This window comes from Neolamprologus multifasciatus, chromosome 20 (assembly GCF_963576455.1).
Source record: "Neolamprologus multifasciatus chromosome 20, fNeoMul1.2, whole genome shotgun sequence".
NCBI lineage: Eukaryota > Metazoa > Chordata > Actinopteri > Cichliformes > Cichlidae > Neolamprologus > Neolamprologus multifasciatus.
Window position 1 is genome coordinate 3,403,687 of NC_140458.1, and position 21,108 is coordinate 3,424,794.

General features: G+C 42.0%; 1 protein-coding gene across 3 annotated transcripts; it reads right to left on the reverse strand.

Moving 5' to 3' along the window:
* Window positions 1–765: 765 nt before the first annotated feature.
* slc35a2 (solute carrier family 35 member 2) lies at window positions 766–19,975 on the reverse strand. 3 transcript variants are annotated; one of them, XM_085144535.1, is made up of 6 exons: window positions 19,682–19,975; window positions 17,976–18,158; window positions 17,178–17,329; window positions 16,617–16,739; window positions 14,789–15,375; window positions 766–6,501 (listed from the first exon to the last, which is right to left on the reverse strand). In XM_085144535.1, exons 1-6 carry the CDS (start codon window positions 19,743–19,745, stop codon window positions 6,474–6,476), a joined length of 1,137 nt encoding a protein of 378 aa, XP_085000661.1. In that variant the 5' UTR covers window positions 19,746–19,975; the 3' UTR covers window positions 766–6,473. The 3 variants fall into 3 exon arrangements, 2 of the variants coding, with proteins under 2 accessions (XP_085000661.1, XP_085000660.1); XR_014871388.1 differs by lacking the exon at window positions 766–6,501 and adding an exon at window positions 10,911–14,224 and having other exon boundaries at window positions 14,308–15,375; XM_085144534.1 differs by lacking the exon at window positions 766–6,501 and adding an exon at window positions 10,911–14,224 and having other exon boundaries at window positions 19,682–19,974.
* Between the last annotated feature and the right edge of the window lie 1,133 nt (window positions 19,976–21,108).

Genomic DNA, 21,108 nt, shown 5'->3' on the forward strand with positions numbered 1-21,108 from the left:
AGAACATGGTATGAAATGTTTAGGTGGAAACTAGCGAGCTAACTTCCTGTTAACTTCTAACTCCGTTAAATTTAATAACTTCTGTTTTCATGGATGCCTGGATGTTAAACTTAATTGTTACACCTGGTAAACCAGTAACGCTGATCATTTTTATTAAAGATGAAATAATTTAGACCGTTTTTAACTCTCAGTGTTCGTTTGACTTTGGGACCTGAAGCGGACGGAGTTTTGGACCCAGATTACTCCGCGAAGCTCCTCACTACGGCAGCCGCAATGCTCTGACAATCCATCAAGCAGTGCGGCTTACCAAAGTTGTACTAAAACATTTTTTAACAGATTTCTGCCCAAATCGATTCGAGGTCAGTAAGCACAACCAGAATTCATACATAAGGCACACTCTCGATTTTTGAGAAAATTTAAGGATTTTAAGTGTGGCTTATAGTGTGGAAAATACGTTATACAGAACAAAAGAATATATCGCAATATATATCGTTACCGCACATGCTTCAAATTATATCGCGATATGAATTTTAGGCCATATCGCCCAGCTCTACCCTGAAGTATCCGCATGGAAGCCACATTAAAAGCAGGTCCAAGTCTCCAAACACAACAGAAATCTGCCTCAGTGCTTCTTTTATTTCCTCCTTTAGCGGAGGACAGACTGGAGCATCCTCTATGAAAGGGGAAGACATGAGATTATCACCCTGTTCATGCCATAATCTTCACTTCTACACCTGCAGTCGTGACAAGGACGCTGATAAAAAGCAAAACTAGAGAAAAATCAGCCAGGAGGGTAGCAAAGAGCAGCGATTTGTGTCCATCTCCTACAAGACTGTCATCTCTTCTTCAGTGTATCTGAAGTCACCAAAGCAGGTTGATTCATGATTTCTTCCTTTTTTGAAATAAAAAATTACCACCTTGGATTCTTTTTCCACTGGTCGTCTCTTCCAGGACCTCAGATTAGCTTTTTGTAGTCAGGACTTTGTAGTTTATTAAGTTCAGTGCCGTCTCATCACTAAGCTTCTCTTTGTCTCACTTCTTATTCTCCTTCACAGCTGTCCTTTTCAACACAGCCCAATGCTTGAATGAAACCCTGATGGGTGACATTTTCTCATTAGTAACTCTGGCATTATGTACGGGAATTTGACTAAACTTTGCCAGGAACTATGGGAACTATAGGAACTATACGCCTCCACACTTGGAAGAGGCCCAGCTCATCACCAATCCTGATAAACATAAACTGTAACCTTTCTGTGGTTTCAAAGAACAAAGGAGGTGGGAGAGGCTTTCCTGGGAAGGTGTTGCAACTTTTAATCAATCATTCCTTTATCTGACTCACATTTCCATCATAGGGCATTGGACATGAAAGCTGTTCTATGCATTAATTCCTATTGCATGAATTTCCCCCCGGCAACTAATATGTATTTATGACTATATGATAGTATTCTACACCACTCCTCCTTCTGAAATCACAGCCTAGGTGCTCTTTCAAATCATCCTCAGATTATTAAAGATGTCCTCTTTTAAATTATTAAATATTTTTACAAAACTAGAGTGCCACATGGACCACCTCAGGAAAATCTAGAAAGTTCCTGACTGGGATTTTGTCGATAATAAATCAACATTATTATGTTTATTTAAAAAAATCTCCAACTGGATGGCCGCTAACTTTCTGCTTCTTAATTCAGATCAAACTGAGGTTATTGTACTCGGCCCTGAAAATCTTAGAAATATGGTATCTAAGCAGATTCTTACTCTGGATGGCATTACCTTGGCCTCCAGTAACACTGTGAGGAACTTTGGAGTCATTTTTGACCAGGACATGTCCTTCAACGCACATATTAAACAAATATGTAAGACTGCGTTCTTCCATTTGCGCAACATCTCTAAAGTTAGAAATATCCTGTCTCAGAGTGACGCTGAAAAACTAGTTCATGCATTTATTACTTCCAGGCTGGACGACTGTAATTCATTATTATCAGGATGTCCAAAAAACTCACTGAAAAGCCTTCAGTTAATCCAAAATGCTGCAGCAAGAGTCCTGACAGGGACTAGAAAGAGAGAGCAGATTTCTCCTGTTTTGGCTTCCTGTTAAATCCAGAATTCAAAATCCTGCTCCTCACATACAAGGTCTTAAATAATCAGGCCCCATCTTATCTTAATGACCTTGTAGTACCATATTACCCTATTAGAGCACTTCGCTCTCGCTCTGCAGGCCTACTTGTTGTTCCTAGAGTATTTAAAAGTAGAATGGGAGGCAGAGCCTTCAGTTTTCAGGCCCCTCTTCTGTGGAACCAGCTTCCAGTTTGGATTCAGGAGACAGACACTATCTCTACTTTTAAGATTAGGCTTCAAACTTTCCTTTTTGCTAAAGCATATAGTTAGGGCTGGACCAGGTGACCCTGAATCCTCCCTTAGTTATGCTGCAATAGATGTAGGCTGCCGGGGGATTCCCATGATGCATTGAGTTTTTCCTTTCCAGTCACCTTTCTCACTCACTATGTATTAACAGACCTCTCTGCCGAATCACACTTGTTATTAATCTCTGTCTCTCTTCCACAGCATGTCTTTTATCCTGTCTTCCTTCTCTCACCCCAACCGGTCGCAGCAGATGGCCGCCCCTCCCTGAGCCTGGTTCTGCTGGAGGTTTCTTCCTGTTAAAAGGGAGTTTTTCCTTCCCTCTGTCGCCAAAGTGCTGCTCATAGGGGGTCATATGATTGTTGGGTTTTTCTCTATGTATTATTGTAGTGTCCACCTTACAAAATAAAGCGCCTTGAGTCGACTGTCATTGTGATTTGGCGCAGTATGAATAAAATTGAATTGCATTAAAAGTGTTACAACCCGGCTCAAAAGCCGCAACATTAAAATAAATAAATACATTTTAAAAAAGATGAATACCAGAGTGTTAGTAGGAAGAGTTTTTTCTTAAAATGGAATAGCAGGTTGGCTAAAATGGCTGGAGCCACCAAGGCAAAGACAAGTGAGCTCTCTGGAAGCTTGATTCAGGTGTGCTTTTATCCACACCTGACTCGGTGTGGCCAATTAGCACCAGCTGAAAATATTGAGGAGATTAGGGGCTGCAGAGGGACGTAACAAAAGCATTTGACAAAATTAATAATTAAATATTATTATCTATGGATACAGCCAGGTAAGTAAATCCCCAAAAGTTGATTCTGTTCATCTGGACGTCCAGATGAACAGAATCAACTTTTGGGGTAAATATTATTATATAAATTTGAGATCTAGTGACCGTTTGAGTAGAGCGAAGTCATCGTCATGTTCAAGAAAACGGTTTGAGATAATCTGAGTTTTGTGAGTTTTTTCATGAGCGTCATCCTGCAGCCATCAGAGGACAGTACCCTGCCGTCATAAAGGGATGAACATGGTGAGGAACAGGACTCAGGCATGCTGTGGCGTTTAAATGATGCTTAGCTGTTACTAGGGACCCAAAGTGTGCCAAGACAGTACCCCCACGAGTCTGAACTGTTGCTACAAAGCAGGATCGATGGTTTCATGTCGTTTACACCAAATTTTCGCCCAAACATCCAAATGTTGGAGCAGAAATCGGCTCATCGGACCAGAAAATGTTTTTCCAATGTTTAGCCCCCAGTGTGGTCTTCTGCTGCTGCAGCGCGTCTGCTCCATGTTTGACCAGATCTGGGCTTAGAGATGCTCTGCTCCTTCATTCCAGCGAAGACAAGAGCATTCTGACAATGATGACCTCATTTAAAAACAGATGATGAACAGCATAAGATGTCTGAAGATAAATATGCATCGCTTCAACATTTTTTTCTTGTTGTTATATTTGAATAAAAATGACACAGGATATTTTGTCAATCAACTCAGTCAACTTGCTGTGATCTTAAAAAAAATACCCTTCCTTTTTACCAGGAACTGTTTTCATGTAAAACATTTAAATTAACAGCTTTATATGATCCCAGAGGAGGTCTTGGCTACCACAGGACACAAACTGGGGCTTGTCCTAATACCTGGATTTTATAAAGCTTCCCACAGATTCAGCCACAGTCCGGATGAGAAGGCGGCTCTGTTCGATTTGTTTAAGTTTCCATTGTGATAAAAATCTGGATTCATGTTGCAGTGAGGAGCTGAATCTCCAAAGGTCATCATCCTCCTTCCCTTTCAAAAAACGTCCTCTGTCGCCCCCCGGTGGCTCTGAGACAAATTACATGTCAAACTCCAGCTATTACATTTCAGCAGTAAGAAGTCTAAATTTACACTATAATGAGCAAATCTGGGCTGATTAAATTTTGTTAAGCTCAAGTTTCTGTTTCTTATAAACAAAGAAATATACTAGCTGGTAAATCTGCCTCTGTGCACAGCCTCAGATCTTTAAATCAATCAATCAAGATGAGCATCTTTGAGATGCCTTCATGAATACAGGAAACACAGAGGGTTTGTGAAACGGTGCAAACCACCGTTACACTCAAGAACAAACATCCCAGAAAAACATTTTAACGAGTCGGCACAGCTCTGGAAAAAAATCTGTGGATGAATGAAATGAATGAAAACAAGGAAAGTACGGAGAATAAGGGACATGGCTCACGATCTGATCAACCACTGCATCTCCAGGGTGGAGGCTTCGAGACGTTCCCAAATATTTCCGAGCCTCTAAAAAAAAACACTGGGCCTGTCTATAAAACTGTCTGTGACCTTTAAAAACACATCATCGATTTTTTTCTTGAATAAGAAATGAAAAGGCACCGAACGTTTTCATCAGTTTAATTTCACAAAGATTATTTTTTTAAACATTTCTCTGTCATATCTTAAAAAATGGAAACATCAGTTAGTATGAAAACACTTTACAGAATTCAAACTAATGGCCTCAAGAGTTTCAGATCTCTCTCTAAGAGGACCTGTTCAGCTTATTTCCAGCTTTTATTCTGGAACTCTATCAGAGTAGCTTTGCATGATTCACATAAAATAATTCATCTTTGCATTAGACTTGAAGCTTGGTTTCTCCTGATTGGTCAACTTCAGGGAAAGAGGAAGGACTAAGAATGTGTGAGGTGCACTTCCTGTTAAAAAACTGGAAGTGTTTAGAGTACAGGACTTCGGCATTTAAAATGACATGAAATAAGGAAAAAAGCAGAACAGGTCTCCTTTAACATCTCAGAAAAAAAGAGAAATCTTTAAGGCACAGAGTCGAATACGATTACAATCACAACATGTCAAACTTTCAGTTGTTAAGCATAAAATACTGTCGCACGCTGAGGAGGAAACACTGTAAACGGTCGCTTAAAGGCACTTTTCGTAGAAATCCTCAGAAACATTCAATGAAAAGGAGTCAGAGAGGCGTCCTGTGCGTGAACGTCAGCGACTTCAAAAAGACGTTTGACGTGTTGATGACGTTCTCGCGGTTACCAGGAGTGTTTAGTGTTTCATGTTAGCATCTGATTTAAGAGAAATGGTTTCTCTTCCATCTATGAGCTGCTTTTTTAACTCATCCTTCCTGTTTTATCAAACGATCACTGCGAGTCGGTGCAAACCGAGCGTACAGGAAACGTTTTTAGTTCTTATGCTTCGATCAGCTGAAACTTTCCAACGCATCCAAAAAACGATTCCTTTGGTCACGATCAAACAAACGTGGTCATTCAGCTTCCCTCAGTGACCCGAAGCCTGAATTAATCCCTAATCAGTCATTCAAGTATAACATTTTGTTTTATGTTGTTCCTTCATATCCTGTATCTTTGTGGTTTTTTTATATAATATTTTATTCTAAAAGAGCTTTGATGATTTTTCAAGTTTAAATAAACTAAATGTTCAGTCATCAGTTTTGAAATCACCAATATTAAACTTATTTTCTTTATTAAATTTATATACTACAATAAAATTGACTTAATAAAATACAAAAAATTTAAATTTGTCAGATTTAAACAATGACAAATTATTTTATTTTGAAATGATATAGACCACTTTATTTAAAAAATAAAGGAGGTTTTTTTTTTTTAAGTTGTGTTACTGTTTATTTAGTATTAGTATTTAATATTTTTAATTTAGTGTCATAATGTTCCCTTTAGATTTTTTTTTTTAAATTGGTTTTTCTATGTTTTTCTTTCCTGGAGGAAATGTTTTTGGGTTTTATTTTTTTTTGCCTTTACTTTTGAAATTAATTCATTTTGATTAAATCTGTCACCTCAGTTTTATTCTTTGGCTCCTGAAATCTTTAAAAGGCTGAATAAAAAATATGGATGAGTGTCACAGCGTAACAAACCACAGGTGTGTTGTTCATTATCGGCTGTGCTTGTTGTGTTAAAGGCAAATAATCACCTAATGGTGCACGCTGGAGTGTTTTCTTTATGAGAAGCAGCTGAAAACTATTAGAGGAATATTTGTGACTACAGTACTTCAGCTTTAGTGCAGCAGATGCAGGAGGAGTGCTGTGGTTCTGAGTGAAACTGGGGGCACTCTGAAATGTGTGGATCTCAGCAGGCAGGTGGTGGCAGGGGTCCATCTCAGGATCCTTTCTCTTTACCTGCAGACCTACAGAACAGATACAGCAGGAGGAGGAGGAGGAGGAGGAGGAGGAGGAGGTGGTTAGATAAAGACATCACCCTGGCTGCTACAACACACGCTGAATGTTTCAAATCTTCTTTTCATTACATCACAGGGGCACTGCAGTATTTAAGCTTTACTCAATCAGGACTCGTGTTTGACCTTGTTTTCTGTTGAATGCTCAATCATCCAGGTAAGTAAATCTCCAAAAGTTGATTCTGTTCATGTGGATGTAGCTCACAGACGCTACGTCCAGATGAACAGAATCAACTTTTGGAGATTCATATTAAATATGGTCAAAGTTTCTGGTAATTACATAAAAGTATATAAAAGAAATCTCTATGAGCCAAGAACTCGGGCTTCAAACTGTCAAACATCAACATGATCAACACGACCCGCTGAAGTTCAAACTGAGCATCAGAGTGAAGAAGAAAGCGGAAGTACGTGACTCTGTGCCAGACCAGCTGCTCTGAGTATTTCTAAGAATCTGATGATCTGCTGGATTTTCCCACACAAACGTCCCACAGTCTGCCCGAGCTCTGCTGCTGACCATCTCCATCCCTTTGCGGCCACAGTGCTCCATCTGTAGATGGCTGCTTCCAGCGGGATCGCACAGCATGTCAGAAAGATCAGACCATCTCAAAGTCGTTTCTTGAACTTGACGATCAATTCACTGCACTCAAACGGTCTCTGCAGTCACCTGATCCCGATCAAATGTAGCGCACATCACGCGTGCGCAGCCGAGCGATGCCGTCATGTCCATACGGACCAAAATCTCCGAGTAGTGTTCGTGATCCAATATAGACTCTCTGCCATGAAGAATTAGAGCAATTCTGGAAGTAACCTAGTATTAGCACGGTATACCTAATAAAGTGGCTGGTAAGTGTATGAGGTACAAAGGTATGAGGTATGAGGACCTAGATCTCGGCTCAAGACCAGAGGTGACCGCGCATTCGCCGCTGTCGCACCCTACCTCTGGAATAACCTCCCCCTAGCTATTCGGGCGTCTGATTCAATTCAATCTTTTAAATCTCGATTAAAAACTTATTTGTTTAGTCCCGCCTCCTAGAGCCCACATTTTTAGTGTACTGGAACTTATCTTTATCACTTTGTTAATGTTTATAATGTTTTAACCTTCAGCATTGTGTGTGGACTTCACTAGTGCCTACTATGCCCGGTGTATGATTGGTTAGTTATGTCACCCGCCTGTTAGTATATTTTATTTATGTATTTTGTATTTTGTGCTTTATATTTGTATTTATTATTGCTCTTAACTCATTCTGTGAAGCACTTTGGCATACCTGTGGTTTTTAAATGTGCTATATAAATAAAATTGTATTGTAATTGTATTGTACAAATGAGCTTTCTTTTAGCTTGATGATACAGAAACATCTCCTGACGCTACCGGACGTAGCTTATAATACATTACATGTAACTTAGTCTCTGGGTCAGTGTACGTAAAAACAAATTACAGGTAAAATAATAAGCTACAGTTACACAACATTACTGTTACAGGAGGCTTTAACAATAAGCGTTTAAAAAACCGCCACTTATCTCCCTACAGTCGGTGTTTTTAGCGCTACCAGAAAAAATCATTTTACTGAAGGACGAACAAAATTCTTTAGCCTGATAAAGTTTCGTGGATCCAACTAAACCTGAGGACCGATTCCCCCACATGTCCGCATAAAGACGGTGATCACTTCTGATAACTTTTATAACGTCATATTATGTATAAAAATAAATATTGTTTAAAAAAATGTAAGCTGAAAAAACCCTCAAAATATCCAAAAAGTAATAAATTAGAAAGAAAAAAAGATTTAAAATGTTCTTTTCGCAATTTAACAGGTTTTCATAAATTAAAAAAAACCTCAAAACTTATCACAAATATGTCTATATTAATATTTATGTTTAAATACAGTGTTGTTGGTTTAAACCAGCGTCTCATATTTTCCCTGCGCTCTGCTCTCTCTGACAGAGCTGCGTTATTTTATACAGAGGAGGATTTCCAGAAGACTGAACACTAATCGTTCTCCTAACTGTTGGGAGAAAACTGGGAGAAAGAAGACTAAAGTCTCCATATTTGGAATAAAAGGCTGGAATATCACACCTTACCTGCCGACTCCCACAGAGGGTCAAAGACTTGTGAAGTCCAGACTTTTTTTTTTCTCCATGATTGTATCTTCTAAATTCCCAGATTTTTTCCCGAAGTTTTCCGAATACTCTCAGAAATCGTCTCTCTAACCTGAGAGCAGACTATGGCTGTATCCCAATTCAGGGTCTGCAGCCTTAAAGTAGCAGCCTCAACGATCCTCAAGGGCCGTGTACTTAAAGACCGCTAAGGCCGGAAGTGCGAGGCTTGTGAAATGGGACGGTCTAGCCTCCGTTGCGCTGCCCAGGTTGCCTAGCAACCATGATACTAACAGTGGGAAACGTTTCATACAGCTTTGTTTGACAGAAATGAAGGAGAAAATCTTTTGTTCATTTGTTTCTACATGAGCTTTGATCATTCTCTGATTAAGCTCAGCTATTGAACGGCGTATATTTAAGGCGTATATTTAAGGCTTTAAAACCAAGTTAGTACAAACGTCACTAATGTCACATAACTTTGCCGACATGTGGCCAACAGTAATGTTTTAATGTTCTTCGTTATTAAACATTTTGCACATAAATAAGTGACATAATATTCAGTACTTACTTAAAGTTTACTCTTAGGGTGCCCCTAATCCGCCGTTTTTTTCGGCAAAATTATCCACACCCACCACCGCGCTGTGCATTCTGGGATATGTTGGGCCACGAAGTCTACACCGCCTGTCACTACCCGATCCGTACCGGAAACCCGATCGGTACCCCGCATGCGCGAAAGGTGTCTACTTCCGGTCGTAGCGTTTTACGATAGTTACGGGTCAGAGTATCTGTTAAGATGTTAAGAATAATAAGTATATCTTAAAATGTTTGCGATAATGACGCATTTCAGTACAATGTAGACAAAAACGAAAAATAAAAAGGTAGTTACGGATCGGTACTCCCCAATCCTTACTGCGCATGTGCAAAGTCGGACCGTACAAATCGGGTCTACCCGATCCGTACCGCGCATGTGCAGATGTTTTCTTCTTCTTCTGTTCGTTTAATGGCAGTTTACGCCCCAGTGTACGAGGATACTGCCACCTGCTGACCGAGCGAATGAACCCTATTGTAAAGTGAATTGGCGTCATTACAAACGTGTGTTAAATTTGATTTAGTGATAATCGAGTGTGTTTATGCTTGTCTGTGTGGAGAGGATTGTTGGAATAGTGATGATGATGTCGGCTATCACTGTCAATTGCCAGTAAACACTTAATCTGGCTGCTGAATCTTCACGTGACATATTACAAAGTCTGTATTATTAACTCTGTCATTAGGCGCCATTGTTCTTATTTTACGAGGCTGTTGTTCAATCGGGGGACGCTTTCTGTTGAGGAGAAAAAAAAAATTTGTTGCGGATACGGATTATCCATTGTTTAAATGTCCCGGTAGTCGAAAAGGAGGCAGAGCTGTTGAGAAATGCTAAGAGCTAACTGGGCGCTAACCGTGTCATTCAAATATATTGAATGTCGCAATTTTGGCAAAGAGAGGAAGTGACGTAAGATTTGCGCATGCGGGGTACCTATCGGGTTTCCGGTACGGATCGGGTAGCGACACCGCCACGTCCTTAAAATTCAGGGAAATGAAGGACGCATTTGAGGGCCGCATTTCGGACAGCCTTCGTCGCGTCGCTGTGACGTAATCGGCCTTAAAATGCGGCCTTTAAGGCTGCAGACCCTGAATTGGGATACAGCCTCTGTGTGTCGTTCACTATCACTGATCTTTAAATTAAGACAAACCGCACAGTTTTTAGTCCATGTCTTCATTTATATAAAACTTTTATCAAAGGAAGTATTTACAAATTCAGAGGCATTGATACAAATCAACAATCAAGTGCAAACAGATCAGAGATGAAACCAGCTCACACAGATTTCACACAAACTCAAACCAACAGGAAGAGGAAACTAAACCAGAACCTGCAGGCAGATCTCCACCGAGGACAAACGACCGCAGCAGGATCTGATCCGAGGATGTGGTTTAAAGCTGCCAGCAGGAGGCGCTGCAGAGCGTCAGCGGAGAGGACACCTGGAAACTGACTTTGAAGTTCAAGAATCTGCATTTCAGCCTGTGCTGAAAAAATCAAATCAAATGAATATGGATTTTCATGTAATTAAATAAAATGATATCAGCCTGTGTCAATATCATTTTCTATATAAAATTTATTTTATATAATTTGCAATATTTTAGTTTTTAATGTAGAGAAAAATAAGGTAAAATAAACGTAAAGAGGAACAAACGACAATGAATCTGTAAGATGTGACAGGATTATTTTACAGAGCAGAAGTAGATGTTTATCACTGTTTCTACCTCGAGTGAATAAAGAAGAATCAATGTTGTCTTGTTATTCTAAAAAGGTGGAAAAAGCCACTGCAAGAGAGAAAATCGGGATTCAAGTTTATATTTTCACAAGAAAACGTTGATGGAAAAAAAAGATGTAAAGTTTATGATGTGATGTTTAATGAAAAATAAACATCCCATCATAATCCCTCTGATATAAATCAGCCGATATGTCTACATAAAGACATTTTAATGTCAGATTGAGATTAAAATGATCATCTACAACAATCAATTCATAACAGAAGTGCAGAAATGATCCTTTATCAGCCGCACAGAACTCAAAGGACTCACTTTCACTAGAAATTTATGTCATTAAGAAGAGCTTAGAACAAAAAGCTTCTTCTGGCTGAAATCTGAAGCTTCCTGCTGGGTTTCCTCTTCCTTTCATTCACCACCACCCCAAAGATTCCCACATTAAATTAAAAACAGCTTATATATTATTATGTATGATAGATATTCATGTCAGACTTCCAGAGAGAAAGTGTCAGCTGGAGGTTTGTTGTTTGCTTGTTTTACAAAAACCGAAAATAAAAGTAACATTTTTTTGTCCCTTCACAGTTTGATTTGATAATCTTACACTGAAAACAGAAAAAGAGCCTTCAATCGTTATGATAAGAAATCGGAAAAATAATTAAAGTTCATTTTTATGCTTTGGGAGATGTGGCTTCGTGTTTGTGTCTCCGTGTTTCTCCGTCCTCAGGTCAGTTTCTCGTGAAATGATCGAGCTCAGACTGTGAGCTACATTTATCCCACTTTAGGTTTAATTGAGTTTTTTTCTGACACAATAAAAACATCTATCAGAGGTTTAGTTAGTGAACTTGTATTTGAGAGTTTGTCATCTTTACACATCAGTGGTTTATGTTTAACTGTAAGTGAGGAGAACTGTAACTACTTTAGTTTAAACTGGCAACATTTTCAAGAAAAATATTCCACTGGGAAAAAAAACCTTTTTAAGTAAGAAGCTTTTACAGATCTGCAGAGCTGCTGCGAGGAACAAATCTAAGACGCACTTAATGTGTGGCACTTTAACACCACGCACACAAAGCCAGATTAATGTGCAGAGCGCACCTTCCCCTCAGGCAGGTTAGCCTCCACAGTCACACGTCTTATTTGGTTATACGTGTTTACTGTGACACAGCCGAGCGTGACAGAACCACGCCTGCTAGCATCCGTCTCCCTTTCCCCTTTGTATCCACTTCCTGCTGCACAGAGAGCGCAATGGGGCGCTGCTGCAGCCCAAACTGGTGGTGGGTGGTGTTAACATGACACCGCTGCCGACTCATGAGAGCAGCAACTGTCAATCAGCATATATGTGTAGTGTATTGTGAAGCCTGAAACAGTTATAGTGAATAGCTTCATATAAGCATCAGTTTGCATCTTGCAGTTTGTCATGAGCTGCAGTTACGGTGCTGTGGTGACAAGAGCCTGAAGTGCAGACCGTCTCACTTCACTTATGCTAAGCTGCTTAATCAACAAGATTTTAGTAGAATTTATTAGTAGATTTATATTTTAACCTGTAAACTGCTTTAAATGAAATGTAGGTCAGTAAATGCTGTGCCTGTATAAAAACTTTAAAGATGGAGCATTTTATCCGCACACAGCTAGCTTTCCTTCCAGCTCCTTAATTTAGAGCTTTTTCTTTTCTCCACACAGATGTTTTGATGGCTGATAACGGAGAGTGTTAACGGACCAATCAGTCCACTCGGGGGCTCGAACAGGCCAGCGTGAAGAGACGGGGTCACGTCAAGTGCTGGCAGGATTTAAATCAACAACAACAGAGGCAAACGGCTACACGGCGACGGTGGTGGATGTGAGGAAAAACGAAACTCGCTGTGATCACAGAATCTTAACCTGCTGCAGAGATCAGGAGACCAAAACGACTCAACCTCTCCTCCCAAAGCTGAACGACGTAAACACCGAGAAGCAGCTCAGACACACACAAAGATAAAAATCCACAACCGCCTCGACATGATCGAGACAAACAGGAGCAGAAAAAACATTCAGGACGCCACCGCAGGACGCCTTCTTCAACAAGACGCCTGCGGCAGGACATTTTGGCGAAAACAAACAAACATCACGTTATGATCGCAGTTTAAAGGTGCTCCAATCAACGAGCACATTCCCCGCCGACACGGGAGCTGCAGATAAAGCAAAGCCTCCCGGACGGTCCCGTAACTGTACACCGCAAACTTTACACCAACACAGTCGTATGGCTTCTGTACAGATGAGGAGAAAAGGCACCAACACAAACAGTCCCTCAGCGGAGACGCGCCCGGAGGAGCAACGATTTACCCCGCAGGTTTTCACTGTGCAGCCGAGAAAAGGAAAGGGGCAACACTGGGGGCAAACAGGAAGCAGACTTCTGCGGGAACTTCAGAATTAAAGACAAAAAAGGAAGCAGAGTTATTTATGCTTTTAGTCTTCATTACTATGATTTCTCCACATATTCAGCTTTTTTTAGTCAACACACGATTACAAATGAGCCAAAAGCTCATTAAAGCCCAGATAAACAACTTTAGTTCATTTTTGATTATTGCAGAAAAATAAAATAAGACTAAATAGTTTCAAAATGTTGAATTTTTAATATACCTTTTGATTGAAATTAATTAAATGTTGTGGTTTTGTCTTCCTTGCATTTCATAATGACACTTTTATCACTTTCTAAATTTCAACTTTCCGATTCTGCTTCTATTTACGTGACTTTTATTTACAAATGCTGCGTTTTTATTTTAAATTGTTGTGATTCTCACTGAACTTCCTTTGGGTTAAAAACGTCTATTGAAAAGTTCTTACATCACTTCAAGCTACTTTACTTCTGTGTACATTTTGTATACAAACATGTAAATTACTTATTCAAAGTTACATATTTGCTTGAACACTTCGGGTTCCCATAGAAACCGTCCCTTTTTCCTGTTTTAAGGTGGAATTTAAACACCACACTTTAAACGTACGGGGGCTGCACAGTGAAAACTTTCCATCAGACTACGGTTGCCGTTCTTCCACCAGCAACAACAATAATCAACACATGATCGATATTCAGCGTAAGGCGATTCTCTTTTCATTTACTAAAGAGCTTTAAGGCAGAGCTGGCGAGACGCCGCGGAGGAGAAAACAGACTGAGGGTGGTGAGGGTTTCTGACACTCTGTGGCTCCTTCCTCATCCTCCTCCTTCTCTTCCTCTTGCTGCCGTTGTGCTTTGAGCAGTTAGGTTGTGATGTGGACAGCAGAGGGAGGAGACGCGCCTCCCTGAGCTCTGAGGAGGAGAGAGGAGAGATTAGGAGGAAAAAGCAGGATAGAAGAGAGGGAGAGAGGGGTAAAAACCCAAACCTTCCTCACCCTCTCATCCTCCAAAAAGGAGGACGATACAGGAGGGAGCAGCTCTCCTCTGGTGGTTTAGTTTTTAGGTCTGAGGAGGCCATCTTCTCCTCCTTTACATTACTGGAGGAGGAGAAAGGAAGCAAGGAGGTCTGTGTTTTTTGTTCAGGGGTGCAGAGAAAGGAGAAAGAAGGGGGAGGAGACAGCGCAGTATCCTATAGTCCAGGTGAGGCGAGGAGGTTAGGAGGTAAGGAAAGAAGGAGGCCAGGAGGGAAGGCTGAGCTCAGGAGGAGGTGTGGAAAAGGCGAGCAGGACGTCAGGAGGAGGATGACTCGGGAGGCCATCAGAGGGGTGAGGAAGCAGGTGAGCGAGCAGCAGATGAACCTCTTTCTTTCTGATAGATGCCCAGTTTGACCTTTGACCCCGCCAAGAGCACACAGGAAGTGAGATGCCCGAAAGAGAGAGAGCAGACAGAAACAGGAATCACTTCACCAGCACTGACTTTGGCAGAAACGCCTCCATCTCTGCGTCTATGTCCGTCTTCTCGGACGTGGAAGACGAGGAGGAGGAGGAGGAGCTCGCGGACGCCGAGCCGGCAGGCGCTTTGGGGAGGCTGTACATGTAGACTGCGCCGATGACAAGCCCCGCCCCCGCGGTGAAGAGCACGTCCACATGGAAGCCGAACAGGTAGATGGACGTCACCGTGGAGACGATGATGGAGAAGGAGGTGGCGAAGCCCTTGAGGATGTTGTCGGCGTACTTCACCACCACGGCCACCAGCAGCCCGCCGAACGCCTGGTTGAAGATGACGCACCACACCATGCTGGTGTACCCAAACAGGAAGCCACGCTCGGCGATGGCGGCGCCGTCATTCCACCAGAGTCCCAGCAGGCCGAGCACCGTGCCGAAGATTCCCAGCTGCACATTCCTCACCCACACGGAGGCGGAGCTGCCCTTCAGGATCTTCTCAAAGTACACGCCGGCAAATCCTGACGACAAGCAGCTGATCACCACGGCAACCAAGCCCACGGTGTAGTTCTGAGTGGAGGTGTCCTTCACCGACGCCTCTTTGTTGCCCTCCTGCTGCACCTGCAGAGAGATGATCAATGCGTCAGCATCGGTTAGCGTTCGAGCTTCATGTTTACGGGGAACGTCGTCCCTGAAAGGTTCCCACACGATTACGACTGAAGAGCTTAACTACGCCCGTTTGTTCACCTCCCACCGCATTTTTCTGCCCCCTCACCTACGTCACAAACGCAGCAGCTCATTTCAGCATTAAAAGTTGGAGCCACAGAAACCGCAGAGACGCTCTCAAACCTTTAAAGCCGGTCAGAGCTGCACGCTCTGTTTTGCGTAACTATTTTTAAATCCCGGTAGCTCTGCAACCACGTGAGCTAGCGCAATAATTTTTTTTGCATATGAAACCGGAGGAGTTGTACTTACATCTTATGCCATCAGCTTGTCCTCGGTCACAGTTTCCTTCCACATATAGCTTTGCAAAAACTGCATAAAAAGCACTTGCAGCAACAAAAACATAATATTCCAGAAACACGCTTTGCTGATCCGATCAGCTGTTCATAACACTTCCTACGTTGGAATAGACGTCAGCGTGAATTATCGCATGTCCGCCATGACCTGCCCAAAACCGGAAGTGACGTCATTTTCGCAGAAATATAGTTTTTTACCGTCCAGGCCTCAATGAGCCTATACTGGTGTTTTTAAAAGTTATCTTTGACTTTATGACTTTCTGTGTGGTTTCTGGGATGCTTAGGACTCATATTGCACTGCTGGAAATAGTTTATTTTGATGCATATGCTGCTTTTTTGCAAATTTGCATTATAATATTTCTTTTCGTTTTTCCTGCAGTGTATAAAAATTGGTGTATTTCAAAAATAAAACTATGAAGACACTCAAAATAAATTTCCTGTGGTGGGAAACTATTTTGTGCAACTTTTTTGTATTTACAGTTTTGAGGGATAAGCCTCTTAAATTTTTCTAACTAGAAATATATGTTAAAAAACAAAAACGATTTTTAATTTTTTTGTAGTTTATTGCACTTTTTTGCAATTTATGTAATTACTATGCACTTAATGCAGACATATTATTAAAATCTGGGCTGTAATGGTTGTATTGATGTATAGCAACTTGAAATGCTCCCAAAAATGGCTCCACAGCATGTAAAAATATAATATAAGCTCTGGCGGACTTGGTTCTATGGTAGGTCTTAAAGGGTTAAACCTCTCTGTGAACTGTGGCCACACAAAGCAGCCGCCTGATTTGTTAACTTCAAATTTCAGGGCTTCTGGGAACGGCAGGTGGCGGTGGCTCACCTGCACGATGGCGACTCCGCCAAACAGCAGCAGCAGAGAAATCCACTGAACTCTGGACAGAGACTTCCTGAGCATGAGCACGCTGAACAGAGCCGTGGTGAGGATCTTCAGCTGGTAGGTCACCTGAGGGAGGGAAAGGAAGTCACCATTTAACTGTGTTTAAGCGAATGTACACAAATCTGAAGCCTTTATTAAATCTCAGCGTCTGCAAGTCTGTGCATTAAAAGTTTTACAAGTTATTAAAGAACTTGGCAGCTCAAGATAGTAACGTGTAAAGAAAATTGCTCCTAAAATATCTGAAAAATGCCAAAAATATGAAGAGTATAAAATAAAATTACTATTAGAAGTTTCATTCCTGTTGAAATATTGATTATGTCCGACTAGAATCAAATGACAGCAGATCCAGAACACTTATTGGTTTGATTAAACCTTTCAGTTTATAAAAAGATGCCAAATGTTTCGGTCGATCGACAAACCCGTCAATCACCCGGCTGTTTCGATAACAACAGACATGCAGAGACGAGGCGGGTTCGAGCGCCTTCTCTGTGAACGCGGTCTGACCTGGAAGGTGGCGGCCGGCAGGTTGGAGATGGCCACGTACTGCAGGTTGTTCTGCAGAGTGTAGATGAGAGAAGGAACGGCGAGCTTCAGAGTGTCTTTGTACTGAACCACGATGACGTCGATCAGGAAGTACACCATCTCCTTCACGTTTACTGCAGAGAGAAAGGGGCGGAGCTAAAGGCTGGTTTTGTACCTGCTGATCTTTGATCGTAGCCTCTAAAGCAGCTCAGGTCTATGATGACAGCAATAAAAAGTAAACCATGCTCGAGTGAGTGGCCCAAAATTGAGGGATGGGGTGCTGCCCCCTAGTGTTAGGAGGCTGCTTTGCATCTTATACCCAAACTGGGGTTAAACATAATGAAATGTAAATAATTTCTCTTGTTAGTTTTAAATAGAATTACTAGTTTTTTGGAGTATTTATTTAGTATGAATAATTATAACACGAGGAAGCTGTTGCTTTGTTGGTCAGGGCTGTTTTAACTCCACCCAAATCAAATCGCTATTTGAATTTAAAGCCGTCCCTCACTGCAAGCAAAGAATATTCCTGTAATTAACCAAGTAACTCATTTTCATATCATCTCCTAAAATAAATTAATTATTTTGTCTATCAAACACTGTAAAGAGAAGCTCGGCATGTCTTAAGTTCCTTAAGATGATTAATCAATTATATCTTTTTAAGTATTTTTGATCAGTTAATCAATTAATGCAGTTTTTTCAAACAGCTACAAAAGCCTGCGAGGCTACAACTAACTCTTCGAACTCCACAGCCAAGAAAGCAGCTCAGTAGGATTTACTCACGTCTCTTCTGCAGTAGGATGATGACCAGACACGTCAGGACCTTCAGGACCTCCGCCATCACCACGGCCGACGTGGTGAAGAAGCGGTCGCCTGGCAACGTGCGGACGTACCGGATGCTGAGGATGAGCGATGCATTCTGGACCACGAGCACAGCCAGGCTGATGTACTTCAACCGTCTGTTAACTACAGGACAAGGGCTCACCATAAGCTTCACCACAGTTTTCACACGAGGAAGAGATTTTACAAAAGAGCAGCAGAGTTTAGGTGCTCTGCTTTAGGATCATGTGACTGCTTCAGGGGTATTTTGTGGGCCACAAAATACAAAAGTTTTTAATCCATCAGTGATACACTCACTTGATTCTCAGGAGCAGCTTTCTTATCTTTTACTTCCATCTGAAAGCAACTTTAACACTGTACTGTAGGGGTGTCAAACATGCAGCATGGGGGCCAGGACCAGCCCGTCAAAGGGTCCAATGCGGTCCGTTAGATGGCCATGGGAAACAGCCGAGGAGGAAGGCAGCATCACCTTCACCTTGTTGAGAGACACTGAAGGAAAGTGGTGGTGTTGGTGGTGCAGGTTTCACTCATGTCTGCACGCCAAGCAGGCTTCGTTACCAAGAGCGCAGGTTTTTTATTAAGCACATGTTGCTAATACCCCTGTTTACATTCATACCTGACTTAATTCTTCATGGCATAGACTCAACAAGAGCATCACACAGCTGTTTGCTTTTCTGTGTATGCAGTAATGAATATGTCGGCTTCATGCAGACCAGTAAAACCACAGTGGCCCAGTGGGAACATGTCTGTTGTGGAAGTATGGAACAGTAGACCAGTTTTTCCTCCTTGGAACTTCTTCTGGTGGCTGTTTGCATGCTGTGTCTATTTCTGGTCCTAAGGTGTGTGAAGCCACTCAGGTGTGCCAAAGGTGTGGCGTTTGTCAACATTTTTAAACAATTCGGAGCCGTTTATCAGCTAGAACGGGTTCTCTGCTACTCCCAGGGTGTGTCTGGAAGTTTCTACCTGAGTGCACCTAGCTCTGAGGTCTCCGTGGCTGGCCCGGCCTGCGAGCCCATGCACACACACACACACACATACACGCGCACGCACACACACACTAAGAAGGAGGGGGTGAGCACAGTGGAGTGTGTGTTCTCTGCAGAGGAATAGCCGTGTGTGTGAGTGTTTAAACCACAAACTCCGCTGGGCTAAAAGTCCACGTCACCAGCCGTCGCTCACTAACACACCTTCACACTGCACCTTGATCATGGCAGTGTGTTAGCGTTAGCAGCCAGGCAAGAGCCCATTAACAGACACGGACTAGTTAGCTGCTGAGTTAGCCGCTACCTGCTGAGGCTGCTGTTTATTTTTCACTCGTTTAAAATCACCTAAAGTTTTATTTAATAAACACCTGACTATCGGCATTAGCTAGCTAGCTAGCACACCGTTTAATGTTTCTGGTTAACTAGTTTGAAGTCGTCGTTAAGTCTGTTTACTCTGGTTGGCTTAGCAGGTAGTTAGCTAGCCTCCACCACTCTGCTAAAACAGACCGAGAAACTTTATTATATTTAATTTATGTTAAGTTCAATTTCATTGTTTTTAAGCTCTCCATCCCTCCGAGTCTAATTCACCCACTGACCCAGGCTCGGAGCCGTGAGGGCCGTGTGAAGTTATCCCAGCTCTCGGCTCTCCCTCCGAGGACTGCTCACCTTCACTCTGACCGCGGGTCGCTGTCTTCTCCTCTCTCGTCTTGCTGAGGTCCCCCACGGCCATGCTGCGCTCCCTGTGCTGCCCTGCGAACCGAGCCCTTACACCGCTGCCTGCTCGGCTAACACTCCGTTAGCCCACCAGCTAGCCCCGCTCTCAGTTTAGACCCCACCGGAGCTCCCGTTCTCCGACGTACTGCGCGGCCTAAAGCGCCGGGGCCGTCCGACAAATACTGGGCTGGAGGAGAGAGGAGGCTGCGGAGGAACAACCGGAGGAGAAAAATACTTCGTGTAATATGCGAGGTGTCCAGGAACTGCAGAGACAGGAGCGGCGAGCAGGAGGTCTCACGCTGTGGGAGAAAACGGGGCGCAAGAAGGGACGACCATTATATGGAAGGTCACGTGTGCCAAAAAAAAGTATTGAAAGATAAAATACAAAGCCGAACAAATATACACGCGCGATTTTGTATATATGTACAGGTTCTCTTTGTAAAATAAAAAAAGATAATAAAATAAAATAAGCCTCAATTTGACTGCCAGTACCCATATGTTGGTTATTGACCCACAGGTGGGGTGGACCTATGCAGTAGTGATGGTGAGATGAAGCCTCATGATGAACTGAAGCTTTCCACCCAATTGGTCGACTCATGGTTTTGAAGCATTGTGATGATTCATTTGCTCTACTGCGCCATCAAGTGGACAATTCAAGTGAAGGCTCTGTGATTATAATGATGTGTAAACCTCTAAACTGAATAAATAAATTGTTTTCTTGGTTATTTATCCTGAATATTGTCTCAGTATGTGTGATACAAAAGAGAAAGTGGAAACTATCAGGACAGAGTTTTGGTATGATTGTGTAACTGTTAGCCTCAGACAGTCAGTCAATAGTATAATTCAGATCATAGATCAGTACATTTGCATATTTTTATAACTATAAAAAGAAAGCTGACACTTTCGAGACTTTATCTAATGTGTAAGCATCACAGCAGATGTCTTAGATTAGAATCAGTGAGCTGTCGGCTTTCAGCCCCGACCGTGTCCGTGCTGTCTGGTGAGAAAGGCGACATTTCACTGATTCTGACGCGTCAGCGCTTTGTGTTTTTGTACGTCTGCACGTCTTTGTGCACAATTGGTGTACCTGCTCTCATTTACTGTTTTAGCTGTTTGGTGGTGGTTGAAATGTAGTAATATTTATATTAAAAATCGATTCAGAATTTTAATGAATCGATATCACGTTATCCAAGCTAGAATCGATTTTAATCGATAATCAAAACCCGCTAGTACCTGTGTAATCATGCTTATGTACATCTGGATAATGACACAAACTAGTATTTGGCGCTTCACTTTTTAATAAACTAAAAGACAGAAATCAGATTATAGGATCTGTATAGATCTGTATAGATATAGGATCTGCGCTTCACAGACACGCC